General features: G+C 36.9%; 1 protein-coding gene and 1 long non-coding RNA gene across 4 annotated transcripts in view; one reads left to right on the forward strand and one right to left on the reverse strand.

Annotated features, from left to right (window-relative positions):
* Nucleotides 1–1,112: 1,112 nt before the first annotated feature.
* On the reverse strand, nt 1,113–5,678 carry LOC121424492. 2 transcript variants are annotated; one of them, XR_005971390.1, is made up of 4 exons: nt 5,566–5,678; nt 3,810–3,895; nt 3,152–3,272; nt 1,113–1,310 (listed from the first exon to the last, which is right to left on the reverse strand). It is a non-coding gene; the product is annotated as an uncharacterized LOC121424492 (long non-coding RNA). The 2 variants fall into 2 exon arrangements; XR_005971391.1 differs by lacking the exon at nt 5,566–5,678 and adding an exon at nt 4,189–4,231.
* A 2,392-nt stretch (nt 5,679–8,070) lies between these two features.
* Nucleotides 8,071–15,134, forward strand: part of LOC121423964 (histone-lysine N-methyltransferase, H3 lysine-79 specific-like) — a 54,559-nt gene continuing 47,495 nt past the window's right edge. For both annotated transcript variants that reach the window (XM_041619516.1, XM_041619519.1), the window contains exons 1-3: nt 8,071–8,309; nt 12,975–13,015; nt 14,094–14,168. In XM_041619516.1, coding sequence (XP_041475450.1) covers nt 8,235–8,309; nt 12,975–13,015; nt 14,094–14,168 — 191 coding nt within the window. In that variant the 5' untranslated portion in view covers nt 8,071–8,234. The remainder of the gene's footprint in view (nt 8,310–12,974; nt 13,016–14,093; nt 14,169–15,134) is intronic.

Genomic DNA, 15,134 nt, shown 5'->3' on the forward strand with positions numbered 1-15,134 from the left:
AATGGTTTCATTCTCCTTTAAGTAAAATCAACTTTTTGTTGGCGTGGACTTCTCCTTTAAAGTATGTAACAATAAGGATCAGTGCGAACGACCCATCATTTTGCAAGTGCATGCAGACCCAAAATAACTCAAAAACGTGAATTTGTGTACAAATCCAATGCAAATAGTGTTTTTAGTCAAAATTCATAAATTGTATCATTTTTCCATTTACTGCTTAAAATCAATTAAATTTATCTCTTTATGGTCAAAATGAAGTCCCTGACAATTTCCATTGAAAAAACAATAAAAAACAAAAAGTCGAAAAACAGAGAAATACATAAGAAATTTAGAAAACAATGCTTAAGAAAATAAATGTGATGTTGAAATTTTTTAAAAATAAATTTGATCAGATGCCTATCTAGATTATGTGAAACAAAAAGTAGCATTTTAGGGGCATTATTTTATTAATTAGAGCAAACTTATGATTTTACGCATATATTGGCAAATTAATGAGCAATGAGATTTTTCACAGAATTATATATATCAAAATTTTGTAGATAATGCCATGGGTAACGCGCGTGCCAATTTCCGTCGCGATCGCGCGATGGACGACCGAGATCATAAGGGGGGGGCTGAATCAGGCCCCCCCCAGTCTTCTTAGGTGTTGAAATAGCCCAGTCTATTTAGGGTTAATAATCAATTAGCACAAAGGAAAGGTTCACTAGTCGTTCTTAAAATCAATCTTAACTTACTAACAGATTTATGAATCAGCCCACTGCACTCTAATGATGAGCAGACCAAGTTGCTCCTGAAAAATGTATTGTACTACATAATTATTTATTCCTATGTAAAGCATCTCTGAAATTATTATCCCCCTAAGTATAAGATTACTGGTAGACCAATTACTCTCTGCCAAAGACAATGGATCTCTTCTATGTTTCATATGATAAAATACAAAAGAACGTCTTTGATCCTCATTTGACCTGTGTTTTGCATATTAATGTTTTTTGAAACTCAAAATTTCATAACCTTATCTTAGTCAGATTTTGATGAAATTATCAGTGCTTCTTTGGTTTTTCTCTATTTTAATATTCAAATTACGTTTTGCTGGAGTCTACCTTTTCTTTGATAGGCTCCATTGTAATTTGGCAATGTAATTGGTCTAATGTTATATATTGGGGATAGCACAGATACCGTTTATAATATGTGCAAGCTTTATGCACTCTCATTGGCGTATGAAGGATACCTGCAGGGTTGCTAGAAACCATATTCTATGTTTGATTGATCATCCATCTCTGAACTCATCAAGGAAGTACTTTATCTTGTGACACCTGTAAAAAAAATAAAAGGGGGGTATTGAGGAACTTATAATAAACATAGCCAAACTATTTCATCTGCATGCAAAACTTAATGGTTTCAATTATCAATTCTTTTTATCGCATATTGCCAAAAGTCAGTGATCTACATTATCACTATCGATATCAATATCCATTGATATGAATATCAACATCAGGTGAGGGAGGACATTTGCTTATTCAGTTTATTTTATTCCAATCGCTCAGCTGAAAACTTTTATATTCTGTTATATGAAATATGTAAAAATGAAAGGGTGCTAATTGCATTCACCTTTGTTTACCAGTCTAAACATTTAGAAGTAGAAAAAAAATAAATGAGGGCATAAATGGGGCACTTAATAAGAGGTGAAAGAGGGGACACTGCAGAAGAGATATTTCACTATAAAAAAAGGAGCGCAAGAGTGCAATAAAGACAATTTGAATCAATATTCAATTAAAGGAAAAACTCATAGAAGGGAACAGGGGTAGTATTTTGAGATCCATTTCATCTCTGAAAAAAGAATCCCTTAAAATCCCTTTGAATTGATATTCTTCTAAGAACAATTTCATCTTCATTTTATTATCTCTCTAAGACACACCCATTTGTGAAGCAACATCCAATGAGAAAGGCTGTAAATAAAATGCAGCAGTCTCATCTCACTCATCCAATGAAAATCTTTTACGCCAGATGTGGATTTAATCTTTTAGTTACATATGTAAAATTGCATAATTGATGTGTAATGTCGTTTTGATAGTGTCCCTAATCCCCGAAAGAGTGTAACATGGTCCAATAAAATCATTGTCATTGTCTTTGCAAAAGCAAACAATACTCTTATTCTTATCATTGTTTAGATGTCTATTTCGCATCATAAAAATTGTCTAAGTTGCAAAAACAAACAATACTCTTATCTTTGTTAAGATGTCACTTTTGCATCATTTTATGCATAATTTCAGAGAAAAATTTATTAAACTACAATCTTTTGAAATTTTTCATTAACCCTAATTCTGCCAGGGGAGGGAGAGGGCCATAATGCCCCCCCCCTCGACAATTTTTGCGATATCTGCTGCGCAAATTTTTTTGACCTCGCCGCTCACTGACTTTTTACTTTTAAGTCTCGCATAAATTATGAGACCAAATTTGTGACACCCGGGTGCGCGGTTACGACATTACACGTCAAATGTAAGTGTATTTTTCATGTACAAATCCAATGCAAATAGTGTACCGGGTATTTAGCAAAAATTCAGAAACGTATCATTTCTACTTTTACTGATTAAACATTAATTTTGCCTTGTTTAAAAAAAAAGAAATACATAAGAAATTAAAAAAGCAATAAAATACATAAGAAATCGGTCTTGGCACCAGGATTTTTTCATTCACAATTGTTAGGAATGCTATAAAGAATATTTCACCAAAAATAGCATTCTATGAGCTTTATTTAGTGAATCAGAGCAAAAAGTATGATTTCATGAATAAAATACATAAGTTTCATGAATAAATTAGAAAATTAATTCCTACAAAATAAAAATAAAAGAATTCAGTGAAATTTACCAATGCAACTGCATTGGAAATGTCACTCTCTACCATCATGCAAATTTTCATTGTGATAGCGCAATCCGTGGCTGAGATCTTAAGGGGGGCCCTAATGCCCCCAAGAATCAAAATACCCCAGGAGATTTAGGGTTAATCTACAGGAATAATGTTGGAGTATCAGTCACTGTCAATGATTACATAACTTTCCTTCATTCTCATTTTAACTTTGGAACAAATAAACTGAATCAAACATGGAGCTCATGTTCATGTAAAAAAAATCCCTTCCAAAAGTGATAATTGTACTCACCACTACACAAAACAGCATATTTGCATGACTTTTGTTCCATCAGTCCATGTTGATGAAATCAGGATTGACACTGAATTAAATGTGGAGCGTAGAGTTGTTCCAACTGTCCCAGATGATGTCACTGAAATTGAAATGATTATTTATTTAGTCTATCGAGATATACATGTATGTCCTAAAGCTTCAGGTACTCACCACTCATTGCACATGCAATTTCAATGGCAAATGCACAATCTTCGTGACTGTAGTGTGACAAACGACTCCTTTAGTATTAATATTTTGTACATAAAATTGCAAATTGTAGAGAAAACAAAAAATGCAGTTTTTTAGGTGTATGCACCTTCATTTATATTTTTCCAACAATAGAACATGTTTTAAAAACTGAGGAACAAGAAAAAAAATTGCATGATAAATCGAGTGTGTAGTAGCTATAAGGACACCTTCAAAATCGGGCGGCAAAATTTAAAGGTGTTTGGAAAAGATGGAAGCGATATTTTGGTTTGAGATATTTTCTAATCATAGTAAATTAATATATGATTTGCCACTTTTGGTTAGTGTCCATCACTACCAATTTTCAGACAGGGATTATTTTTTAGAAAAAACACATCTCTTCTGAATAGGGTCTATGTACAATTACATTTATAAGCAAGGCCAAGCCTACCTCAAGTGATGTTCGAGCAGGCTTTTCTCCTCTTCATTACCGCTCCACTTCCCCGAACTTCAAGTCGGTGAACTCGTTCAGATACTCTGAGTGGCAAAGGTGGGGAAAAATGCATATTTATTGTAAAAAATATCCCCCAAAAGACATCAACAATAAATAAAAGCTAGATTTCTTGCTCTAATCCTCCGGTTACCTCAATAAGACAAAATGCTATGCCTTGGAATGGAAATTTGAGTGTAAAAAAGGGGGTCCCCACTGCGGCACATACCCACCACACATTATGTACTAAGTACCTTGGCTCTAAGACCAAGTCTAAGTCAAGAGTAAGAAATTAAACTTGGCGCTAATGCAGTTTCGCACCGGCCGGTTACCAGCATACCTCATCACCAATATTTGTTCCCAAATGTCATGACAAGTCTCTCAGTCACATTTCGATGTCAATATGTCCACCACTTTTCAAAATATCGTGATCGGGAATGGCTGTATTTCGGCTTCGATCTCAACGTCGTTGATCGACACGGCGTAGACATCGCTTCGCAGATCGCTTGGATTCACCGTGCACCGTAATGTTGATATGAACTGAAGTTAGCAACCAAATCATGCGAGAATGTGGCAAACAAACTGCATGCCAGCATGCCGCATGCGAATCTATGTTCGCATGATTTGGTTGCTAACTTCCGTTCATATCAACATTACGGTGCACGGTGAATCCAAGCGATCCGCGAAGCGACATGGCGTAGACATCGCTTCGCAGATCGCTTGGATTCACCGTGCAATGTAATGTTGATATGAACTGAAGTTAGCAACCAAATCATGCGAAAATGTGGCGAACAAACTGCCAGCATGCCGGATGCGAATCTATGGTCGCATGATTTGGTTGCTAACTTCAGTTCATATCAACATTACGGTGCACGGTGAATCCAAGCGATCCGCGAAGCGATGTCGATCAACGACGTTGAGATCGAAGACGAAATACAGCCATTCCCGATCACAATATTTTGAAAAGTGGTGGATGTATTGACATCGAAATGTGACTGAGAGACTTGTCATGACATTTGGTAACAAGTATTGGTGATTAGGTGTGCTGGTAATCGGCCGGTGCGAAACTGCATTAGCGCCTTAAACTTTAATGCATTGTTGGTTGGGGGGGGTAATTTTTACAATAAATAGGGCCTATTCATTTTATTTTTTCCCACCTTTGAAACTCGGAGTATCCGAATTACGAGTTCACCGAGTTGAGGTTCGGGTAGGTGGAGCGCAGTGTAGCGGTGGTTAGGTGGAGCCTGCACGAACATGACTTGAATTGAAGGTACATGTAATGTAGGCCAAGCCAAAGCCTTAGGCCTATGAAAAAGGCAAGGAAAGGGCACTGTGCAGAGCACCACCACCATGCCATGGCTGACAACGTCCACACCATACAAATTAGAGAATAGGGTCTAAAATTATTCTTTGAGATCAAATTTAAGAAGTCATAAGAATGTATTTCAACGTTTGATGATTGGTTTTAAAGATGAAAGCAAAGAAAAAGTTTTCACATGTTCACAGTCCAAACAGCAAACGCCACGGCTCGAGAGCCATTGTCATCGCCACAACTCTAGGGTTCGACTTCACGTACCGTACCGTGCGGTACTTTACGCCGGCATGCACAATACCGCAGGTTGAAATAACTTCATCAGTGATAGGTTATTCTGATTTCTACTGATACTCCAGCTAATTTAGACATATATAGAATATTAGTATACATGTAAATGCTTACCCTGAAGTGTCTTGACATGTCAAAAAAGGGCAGGCAGTCAATTGAGAACAAGTTATTACGGACGTCGATTGCACGATCCAACACTTTGACTCGACTTCGTTCATTATAACGGTTGCATTTTCAAATACACGAATCACGTGCGCGCTCTGCTGACGATCGGACTTGGCATCTAGTCTTCATTCGAAACATGTTTTGGTTGAAGTGTCAAATGAAATATCAATTTTCGACGACGACCTACCCGGGCGACCTACAGAACCTTTAAACATTTAGGCTAAAGAAAACACCGGGAGAAAAATAAAGGGAACATTTTGAAAACGTATTTGTTGTCTGCATTGGCGGCGGAATTAAGCCAACAAAATTTAGGGGGGGGGGGTCCATCTGAAATTTTGGGATGCATGGTCCATCTGAAATTTAGGGATGGACGCAGGCAAAAAAAATTGACATTTGAATTTAGGGGAGTGGATTACCAAAAATATTTGACAAGCAAAAAAAAAGGAGGGTTATCAACCTAAATTTAAGGGAGGGGGGGGGACACAAACACTTCAGGGAGGGGTGGGGGCCCACGTGAATTAAGGGGGATGCATGCAGGAAACAAAGTAGACAAGCAAAAAAAAAGGTTATTATATCAACACACAAATTAGAAGGGGGGAACGTCCCCCTCTTCTGCCCCCCCCCGCGCTTTCGCTGCCTATGGTTGTATTATATGTTTTCATAATGTTGTCATATAAAATGAATGAATGAATGAATGAATCTTTATTTCGTTTCAAATCCGATAACAAACAACAACAACAACAGTAAATCAATGTGATACAGGCAAATAGCAAAGAACAAAAAGTAAATATTACAGGATAATATACATAATACATGCACTACTTTTTATAAATATAAATGTAAGTAACACCCATGAGAATAGATGGAAATGAAACGTGGTGACCTACTAAAAAGCTTAGCTTGTAGACCATAGGCCACCAGAATATTAAAAAACTTACATTAGCAATCATTTAAAACATCATAGAACAAGCAAACAAAAAATTGTAGTAACCAAGGTACATATATATATATTTACAAAAGATACACTAAAAAGTAACAAAAGTGAAATGCAGAATGCAAACAAATCCTATTAGACCTAAACTATAAGAATCTAAAATTCAAAAAGAAGAAAGAAAAGAAGAAAAAAAGAAAATAGGCAGAGCTCTATTTTTGCATAGATAATTGTGGAAAGAATACAATTTATAAAGTTAGACGAGATATAACAAGCAGGCATTCGTTTACTGATCTAAGTATTTCTTCAGCAAATCGGTCTTTAACTTGTTTCTAAAAACACTGAGGCTAACTGATTGCTTCAAAGAAGAAGGAAGGGAGTTCCATAATTTTGGCCCAGTAAATGCACTCGTCGTGAAGGTGTTGTGGCTCAGTGGATAAGTCTGCGGACTGTGAACCACAAGGACCGGGGTTCAAATCCCACCGCAGCACGTCCTTTGGCAAGGCGTTTATCTACAATTGCCACTCTCGACCCAGGTGTAGTAAATGGGTACCCGGTAGGAAGAAATTCCTTGGAATGCTCGATGCGCCCGATCAGGGTAGCCATGCTAAAGCCGGGGTAATGGTATGCAGCGCTTAGAAACATTTGTATTAAGCGCTATATAAATGTTGCATATTATCATTATTACATGTATTATAATCACGTTGTATATTTTGGTCATGCAAAATTGTAAATTTACTCGTGACTGGTTGATTAATGACGTCATAATCACATCATTATCTGGTCATATAAAATTGTAATATATTCGTCTTTGATTTGTCAATATATGACGTCATATTTAGGTCATATTCTGGTCATGCAAAACTGTAAATTTTACTTGTCATTGAATGGTCAATTAATGACGACATAATCACGTCAAAATCTGGTCATGTAAAATTGTGGATAGACTCGTCGTTGATTTGTCAATAAATGACATAATAATCACGTCATATTCTGGTCATGCAAAATTTAAATTTACTCGTCATTGACTGGTGAATTAATGACGTCATAATCACGTCATAATCTGGTCATATACAAATGCAAGATAAACTCGCCGTTAAAAGTGGTCGTAATTACGTCATAAAGACGTCATATTTATTCTCTACGACCAGTATGCCGAGAATACGACGTAATTATCACGTGATTATGACCAGGTCTGCTATCAGGCGTGCACTTCTATATTATGAACCAGTATCTGCAATCATATACCGTATCATGCATCATATTCGACTGCCAAATAATTGATTAAAAGAAAAAATAAACATTCCTTGACGTCATTATGACCTCATAATGTGCTTTGGATATATCTAAATCTCCTTGTGCATAAAGTACATCGCTCGATATATCTCACACCTTCGTCATATTATCATTATATCATTATATATTTTGGACGTGAGAAAGCTATTTATTGAAGTATGAGACAATTATCATAATAAAAACATCTTCTATCAGCTTTTCAGCCAATCATGACTGGGCACTCAGGTCACATGATTTGGCACCTCTAAAAGGCGTCTTTGTACGGAAGTTGTACGAGGTCGATTGTCGGGGAAATATAGGGGGGATATCGAATGGAAAATGAGTTGATTGCCTTACAATTTGGGAGTTTTGAGACAATTACATGAGGACTTAAGGATAATACATCTGTAAAATGGCAAAAGAATTACGATTACATAGTCCAGCGGGTGCTGAACCAGCTATTTATACGTGGCCTCTTCAGCACACGGTGAGTATTTTGATTGAATGACCGCATGCATGAGTGCGATTGACTGAGTGAGGTACCGTAGTACGGTAGTAGTAACGGGGTGGGTGCCGGGAGTCCGGACGGCCTACATCATAACATGTACAGCCCACGCATACGCGCATGGCATATCGTAGACAGCTAGCAGTAGCAGGCTAGCAGCCGTCTGTTTCGAGGAGTGTTTTAACTTTTTTTTAAAATTTCTCCTCGTACACAGACGGCTCGCTATCGTGCAGCCACCATTAGGGGACTTGCAATGCAAAATCCCCCCGTCGGGGCTCTTCATTTTTTGTCTTTAATGAATAAAAAATTTGAAAGTTAATGCGACCAAAATGCAAATTAATAATAATATTCCCTCTTGGCATTAATTGCCAAAAAACAGAGAAAAATCAAGTTAAAAGGAACAAAAACAGTGACTTACCTCGGCTGTCGCGCAAATTCACTTCCCCGTTTCATCCGATCTTAAGTACATAAACATATGGCCGTTGAGTCCCCTGTACAGATCGCGCTAGAACTTCGGTCTCTGTAATTTGGTGAGTACTGAGTGAAGCCAACGGAGTTCAGCTGAACAACCAAAATAACAGAGACTGAAGCTTTTGGTCTAGGCATATCGAACTTAGGCCACACGGTGTGCTTGATACACTACATATTCTTGTGACTGTGTGTGCATTAATTAAGGACAGAAGGATAAAAGAAAAAAGGATAATAAAGAAGGATAATATGAAATTGAAAGTGGAAAATAAATAATTGAATTGAATTGAATTGATAATTGATAATACATCTGTAAAATGGCAAAACAGTTACGATTACATAGTCCAACGGGTGCTGAAGACTAGCCTGGGGCGTTTTGGGGAGTGAAAGTCATAACTGTACGTATAGTCACTCCCCACTAACGCCTGGGAGCTCTTCCTATATTTCCACACATACGGGTACAAGACCAGAAACTTTCGCCCCCGAGAATTCTTCTTTCCCTCTAAAAGATCTAGCCCTAAAACATGTACATGGGGTCCAACTTCATTTCCAACATTTCTGCGATATTGATTTCATTTTTAAAGAAGAATTCATTAAAAAAATGAGAGATTTGTTATGAAAAGATGGGAAGAGCTTACGGCCGTGTTTACGTTGCCATCTTGATTTCTTTGTCTTCCGCTTGGCGACAGCATGCAAATCACAGGATTTGTGTCAAAAACACAAAAATAATGAAAAAAGAGTATCTATTTCACTAGGAAATTAGGTGTGTAGGGTCGAATTTGTGGGGATGATAAAACAAAATTAATATGTTTTATAAAGGATGTCCTTTTTGCCCCAACATTTTGTGTTTAGAGTCAGATTTGTGCTTGGTGTAGAAGGTGGGGGTTGTACTAAACCAAATAAGGTAAGCTGACGACCGAAGGACCCGTAACAATAAAACAGTCCTGTACTTGCTTAGGGGTTCATTTCAGGGAATATTTGCCAAGAGTATCGTTTTGTTTCAAATACTTGTTAAGGGTAGGGTTTCACGCGCCAATACTTGTTAAGGGTGCATTTTCAGAAATAGGAAATTACGTGTTTAGGGTGCTTTCCGAGACTCCATGGTCGCGCATGGTATCCACTCGTGAATGAGAGTGCCCCTCCCCCCGCCCCACCGGGCATTCTGCTCTGGACTTCACGCGTACATGACAATAGCCATTAGTCTCTCAACAGGAGGGGAGGGCGGGAAAGAGGGAGGGGGCGGGGGCTGAATATTCTGTTGACCCTTATTCCATCAACCTACTTCTCCCTATCCTACATGTATCTCACCCCCTATTCTCCCGACTCCCATGAACACATTGCTGAGATCCACATGATAAAGTTGAAATGCTGCCCAAAAAGAGATCCAAATGATAAAGTTGAAATGCTGCCCAAAAAGTGTAATTTATGTTCACTCGTGTATTAAAGTTCAATTTAATAATTTAAAAATTTGCTTATTAAAATAAAAAGCAACGAAAACTAGTCACGAATGATCATTAATTTATCACAACGGCATTAACTTTGCAAGTTCGAAAGGATTTGCCCGGGCTCAAAAACTAACATAAATTGGAAGGTTAATTCCAGCCCACCCTAATTTTCATATCCTTTGTTTCAGTGGGCAGTGCTTGCTCAAGCATGAATAGTTTTCCAACCTTTTGGTGTCATTTGAAAGTTGACTTTATTGGCTTTCCATATATGTCTTTTTCCCCAAAGTGCTATATTTTTTATTTGGCAGCCGTTTCAAAAGTACAGTTTTTTTTGGGGGGGATGCACTGTATAGCTTTAAAAAGCTGATTACTACTGGTGAAACTGGTATCATCTAATATCCAAGAACCACAAGACGATGGAACCTAAATTGGGGCTGAAAACAGGGTATAAAAATTTGAAAATTGAAGTAAAATAACCTCTTAACCTCTTACAAATAATGGTTTAAAAGTACTAATTTTAGGAAAAACAAATTGCCTGCCCCTAAAAACATATGAATAGACACCAAAACCAGAGAAAAGGACCATCAAATAAAGAAGATGTGGCCAAAACTGTGATTTCATGGGGTTTTGGCGGCCATTTTGGATTTTGGCCCGGCAGGCCGGAACACTTTTTTCTCGGACCCGAGACAAAAAATATTGTCATTTCATGTTGAGATACTTGTAAAAGGAATACAAAAAACTTGCCACAGTAAAACTAAAAATCACCCATTTATACATGTACATGTAGCCCACTCCTAATGTCATGAAAAACTAGAATTGAAAAACTTCTGGTAAATGGAAACCAGCACTAGAAGCTTGTTTTTTGCCAAAAATTGGACACAGTTTCCAAACATCGGATGCGTAGAGTTGTGCAACGTGATTAACCTTGTGTTCATGTGATTGATTTTTGCTATTTGGCTTTGAAGTTCACCCCATTGAAAGTTCTCAAGAATTTTGTATTTTTAGACCCCGCAAGATCACTACATGTACATGTATGTTGAGGTTAAACCTCCATTGCTAAATCAAAATGTATCAAATTTTACAGTATAGGTCAGAATTGTATACTGATGATTGAAAATTCAATTGCTATTCATTTTTCCCTTTTCGGCTAGCAGCACCTTCATTTCTTTCAAATGATGTGAATGATGACAAAAACAAAATTTCTATAACAACTCTGAGAAGTACATGTAAAATGCTACACTTTACGTTATTTACATTCTGTTACTTTTTTCACAATAAATTGCAAGCTTGTAGAGGAAGGTGTCTTTAAAGGACAAGTCCACCCGAACAAAAACTTGATTTGAAAAAAAAGAGAAAAATTCAACAAGCATAACACTGAAAATTTCATCAAAATCGGATGTAAAATAAGAAAGTTATGACATTTTAAAGTTTCGCTTCATTTCACAAAACAGTTATATGCACATCTCGGTCGGTATGCAAGTGAAGGAACTGATGACATCACTCACTCACTATTTCTTTTGTTTTTTATTATCCGAAATATGAAATATTTTTATTTTCTCGTCATTGTCATGTGAAATGAAGTTTTATTCTCCCTGAACACTTGGAATTCCATTATTCTTACATTTTGTGCTTCAGGCAAGGAGGTCCTAATCATCAAAGTCGTAAAAATTAAAATATTGTATAATTCAAACAATAAAAAACAAAAGAAATAGTGAGTGAGTGACATCATCGACTATCTCATTTGGATGTAACTGGCTCGTTCATATAACTATTTTGTTGAAAATAAGTGAAACTTTGAAATTTCATAAATTTTTACATCCGATTTTGATGAAATTTTCAGCATTTGCTTGTCTGATTTTTCTCTATTGATTCAAATCAACATTTTTCTGAGGTGGACTTGACCTTTAATTAAGCGGTGAAAGATAGGGGTTCATGTGCTTGTTCTCAAACTACATGTATCAGCACTTTAGCTGGAGCAAGTGTGCAATCTACATGTACATTAAAACACCAAAATGCGCCAAAGGCTTTGTTGAATACAAAATGCACCAAAGGCTTTGTTGCTATGTGAAGAAAAATTCCAAACCACTCTACCATTTATTCAAACTCAAGGTCATATTTGTCATACATGAACAATATACGGTATGTATTTTGTATCACTTCAGAATAAAGTATTCAGAACTTGTAGTTGTAGTGGTACATGTATTTAACATAATGAATTCATTGGTTTATTTTTACAAAGTAGCTTACATGTACAGTGTACATACTGTATATTACATGTAGCTTCATTATAACACAGTAGATCTGCCATTAGAATGAATATCAAGGGAAAACTCAGCTGATACCTCAAGAAAGCTCCATCATACACATGTACACCAAAGTTCAGTATTAAACTTTAGTTCAACAGTAATAAACTCTAGATACATGTAGTACTTGAGAGATCTATTTTCATGTATGTTGTAAAGGTGTGTTAGATTGTCCTGTGTAATGTCAGTAATTGTGAAAATTCCCATTTATAACAAAATACCAAACAATTATAACCTGAGAATAATGAAATGCATTAAAGTATTCTGAGGGATGTTTTTTTTAATACATTGTACGACCTAACCTGTATGTTGATTAGAAATTAGATTATGATTTTTTAACCAATACTTGATCCATTTTTGTGTATTGTAAATAATTAATCATCAGAATGTGAGAATGGATTATCTCATTTTTTTTGCTCTTGATTTTACAGGACAAGACAGATGGAGCGGTTGAGATTGTTGATACTATCAGGTAATTGTTATTTCTCACTCTTAATGTACATGAGTACCTTTGGTATTTTGTTTCAAGTAGAAATGATAAATAATGAGAGGTGCATTGAGTGACTTGTAAAAAATAATTATCAGGGTCCCAAATACCTACATGTATACCTGTATGATCTTGCAACGCCTTTTAATGGTATATTTTGCTTGTTATCTGATCTTTCACATATACATATTAACATATTTATTTTATTTGACTGTGACCATGTCGACCATACCAATACCTACAGTAATAAATTCATAACAGGCATGATATTAATGCGCTTTTCATCTGAATGACATGCTGATGGTGCGTCCGAACAATTTAACAACAGCAACAAAAATACATCACACAGATTTAAAACTTTATGGCCAGAATTCACAAAGGTGGTTTTGAAAACCCACTGTTGACTCCATGGTTTATGCAGATTACATGTGTAAATTACGCTTAATCTCGTGCGTATAGGGCGCGTGTATAAAACATGTCCAATGCTGATGCGCGTTTTTGTCACAGTGCGCCAAATTGACGCCTGTTACCATGGTTATCCAAGCTATTTTATTCACGAGTCCTCTGTTTGAAGAGTGGACTCATGAATAAAAACAGTGGACTCATAAAGAAAATAGTGTGGATAACCACGGCAACAGGCGTCAATTTGGCGCACTGTGACAAAAGCGCGCATCGGCATTGGACATGTTTTATACACGCGCCCTACATGTATACGTGCTAAATTAAACGTAATTTATTCATGTACATGTACATGGAATCTGCAGAAACCATGGAGTCGACCGTGGGTTTTCAAAACTACCTTTGTGAAAGCGGGCCTAACAGTCTGTCGAAAACTACTTTTCTGCAGGTCTTCAGATTGCTTCTGAAGTTGGTTTGCTGATGTCTAGGATTTTTGAACTCTTTATCAAGCATTCCACAGGTTTTTGGTCCCACATCAATAAAAGCCCATTCCCCCATGAGTTCTTGGGAACAGGAAGTTGTAAAACACGAGTGTATGATTAGAAATGTATGCAGCATTGATTATCTCATGATTTCTTTTTATTTCATTATTTTTCTTATCCAGATGGGTATGTGAGGATATTCCACAGTTGATGCTTGCTATGGAGAATAATGTCCTCAATGATTATGACACATCCAGGTAAGAACTTTGAATTGGAGCATTGTGGCCCAGTGGATAAGTCTTCTGACTTTGAAACTTTGAGGGTCGTGGGTTCGAATCCCAGCCATGGCGTAATTTCCTTCAGCAAGAAATTTATCCACATCGTGCTGCACTCGACCCAGGCGAGGTGAATGGGTACCCGGCAGGATTAATTCCTTGAATGCATGAGCGCTGAAAGGCAGCTCGAGCTAAAGCCGGGGTAGTAATAATAACATCTCGCCTCGGAATAGAATATTTCTAGATAGATGGCGCTATATAAATGCCTATTATTATTATTGGTTTATATCAGCAAGAGGGGGGCAGTATAAACCTATGGGCCCGAATTCACAAATGTGGTTTTGAAAACCCACGGTTGAGTCCATGGTTTATGTAGATTTTCCGTATAAATTACGCTTAATTTAGCGCGTATCTGGCGTGTGTCTAAAAAAATGTGCAATGCTGATACGCGTTTTTGTCACAGTGCGCCAAATTGATGCCTTTAAAAAGGTTAGATACGCTATTTTATACATGAGTCCATTGTTTGAAGAGTGGACTCATGAATAAAAACAGTGGACTCAGGAATAAAATAGCGTGGATATCCACGGCAACAGGCGTCAACTTGGTGCACTGTGACAAAAGCGCTCATCAGCATTGGACACTTTTTATACACGCGCCCGATACGCACTAAATTAAGCTTAATTTATACAGAAAATCTGCATAAACCATGGACTCAACCGTGGCTTTTCAAAACCACCTTTGTGAATTCAGGCCATTTTGATTGATATGAATATTGAACATGATCTCCCAAAATATCCCTGCCTCTATAGGGGTTCAAATGCAAATTGGAAGCATTTCAGTTAAAGTCAATGACTCGCGTTAAATCCATATATCTCATTTTTTTCCAAGTATGATAATTATAGAAATCAGTGGTGAAAATTTGAGGACACACGGGAGACTGATTTTGAT

This window comes from Lytechinus variegatus, chromosome 11 (assembly GCF_018143015.1).
Source record: "Lytechinus variegatus isolate NC3 chromosome 11, Lvar_3.0, whole genome shotgun sequence".
Taxonomy (NCBI): domain Eukaryota; kingdom Metazoa; phylum Echinodermata; class Echinoidea; order Temnopleuroida; family Toxopneustidae; genus Lytechinus; species Lytechinus variegatus.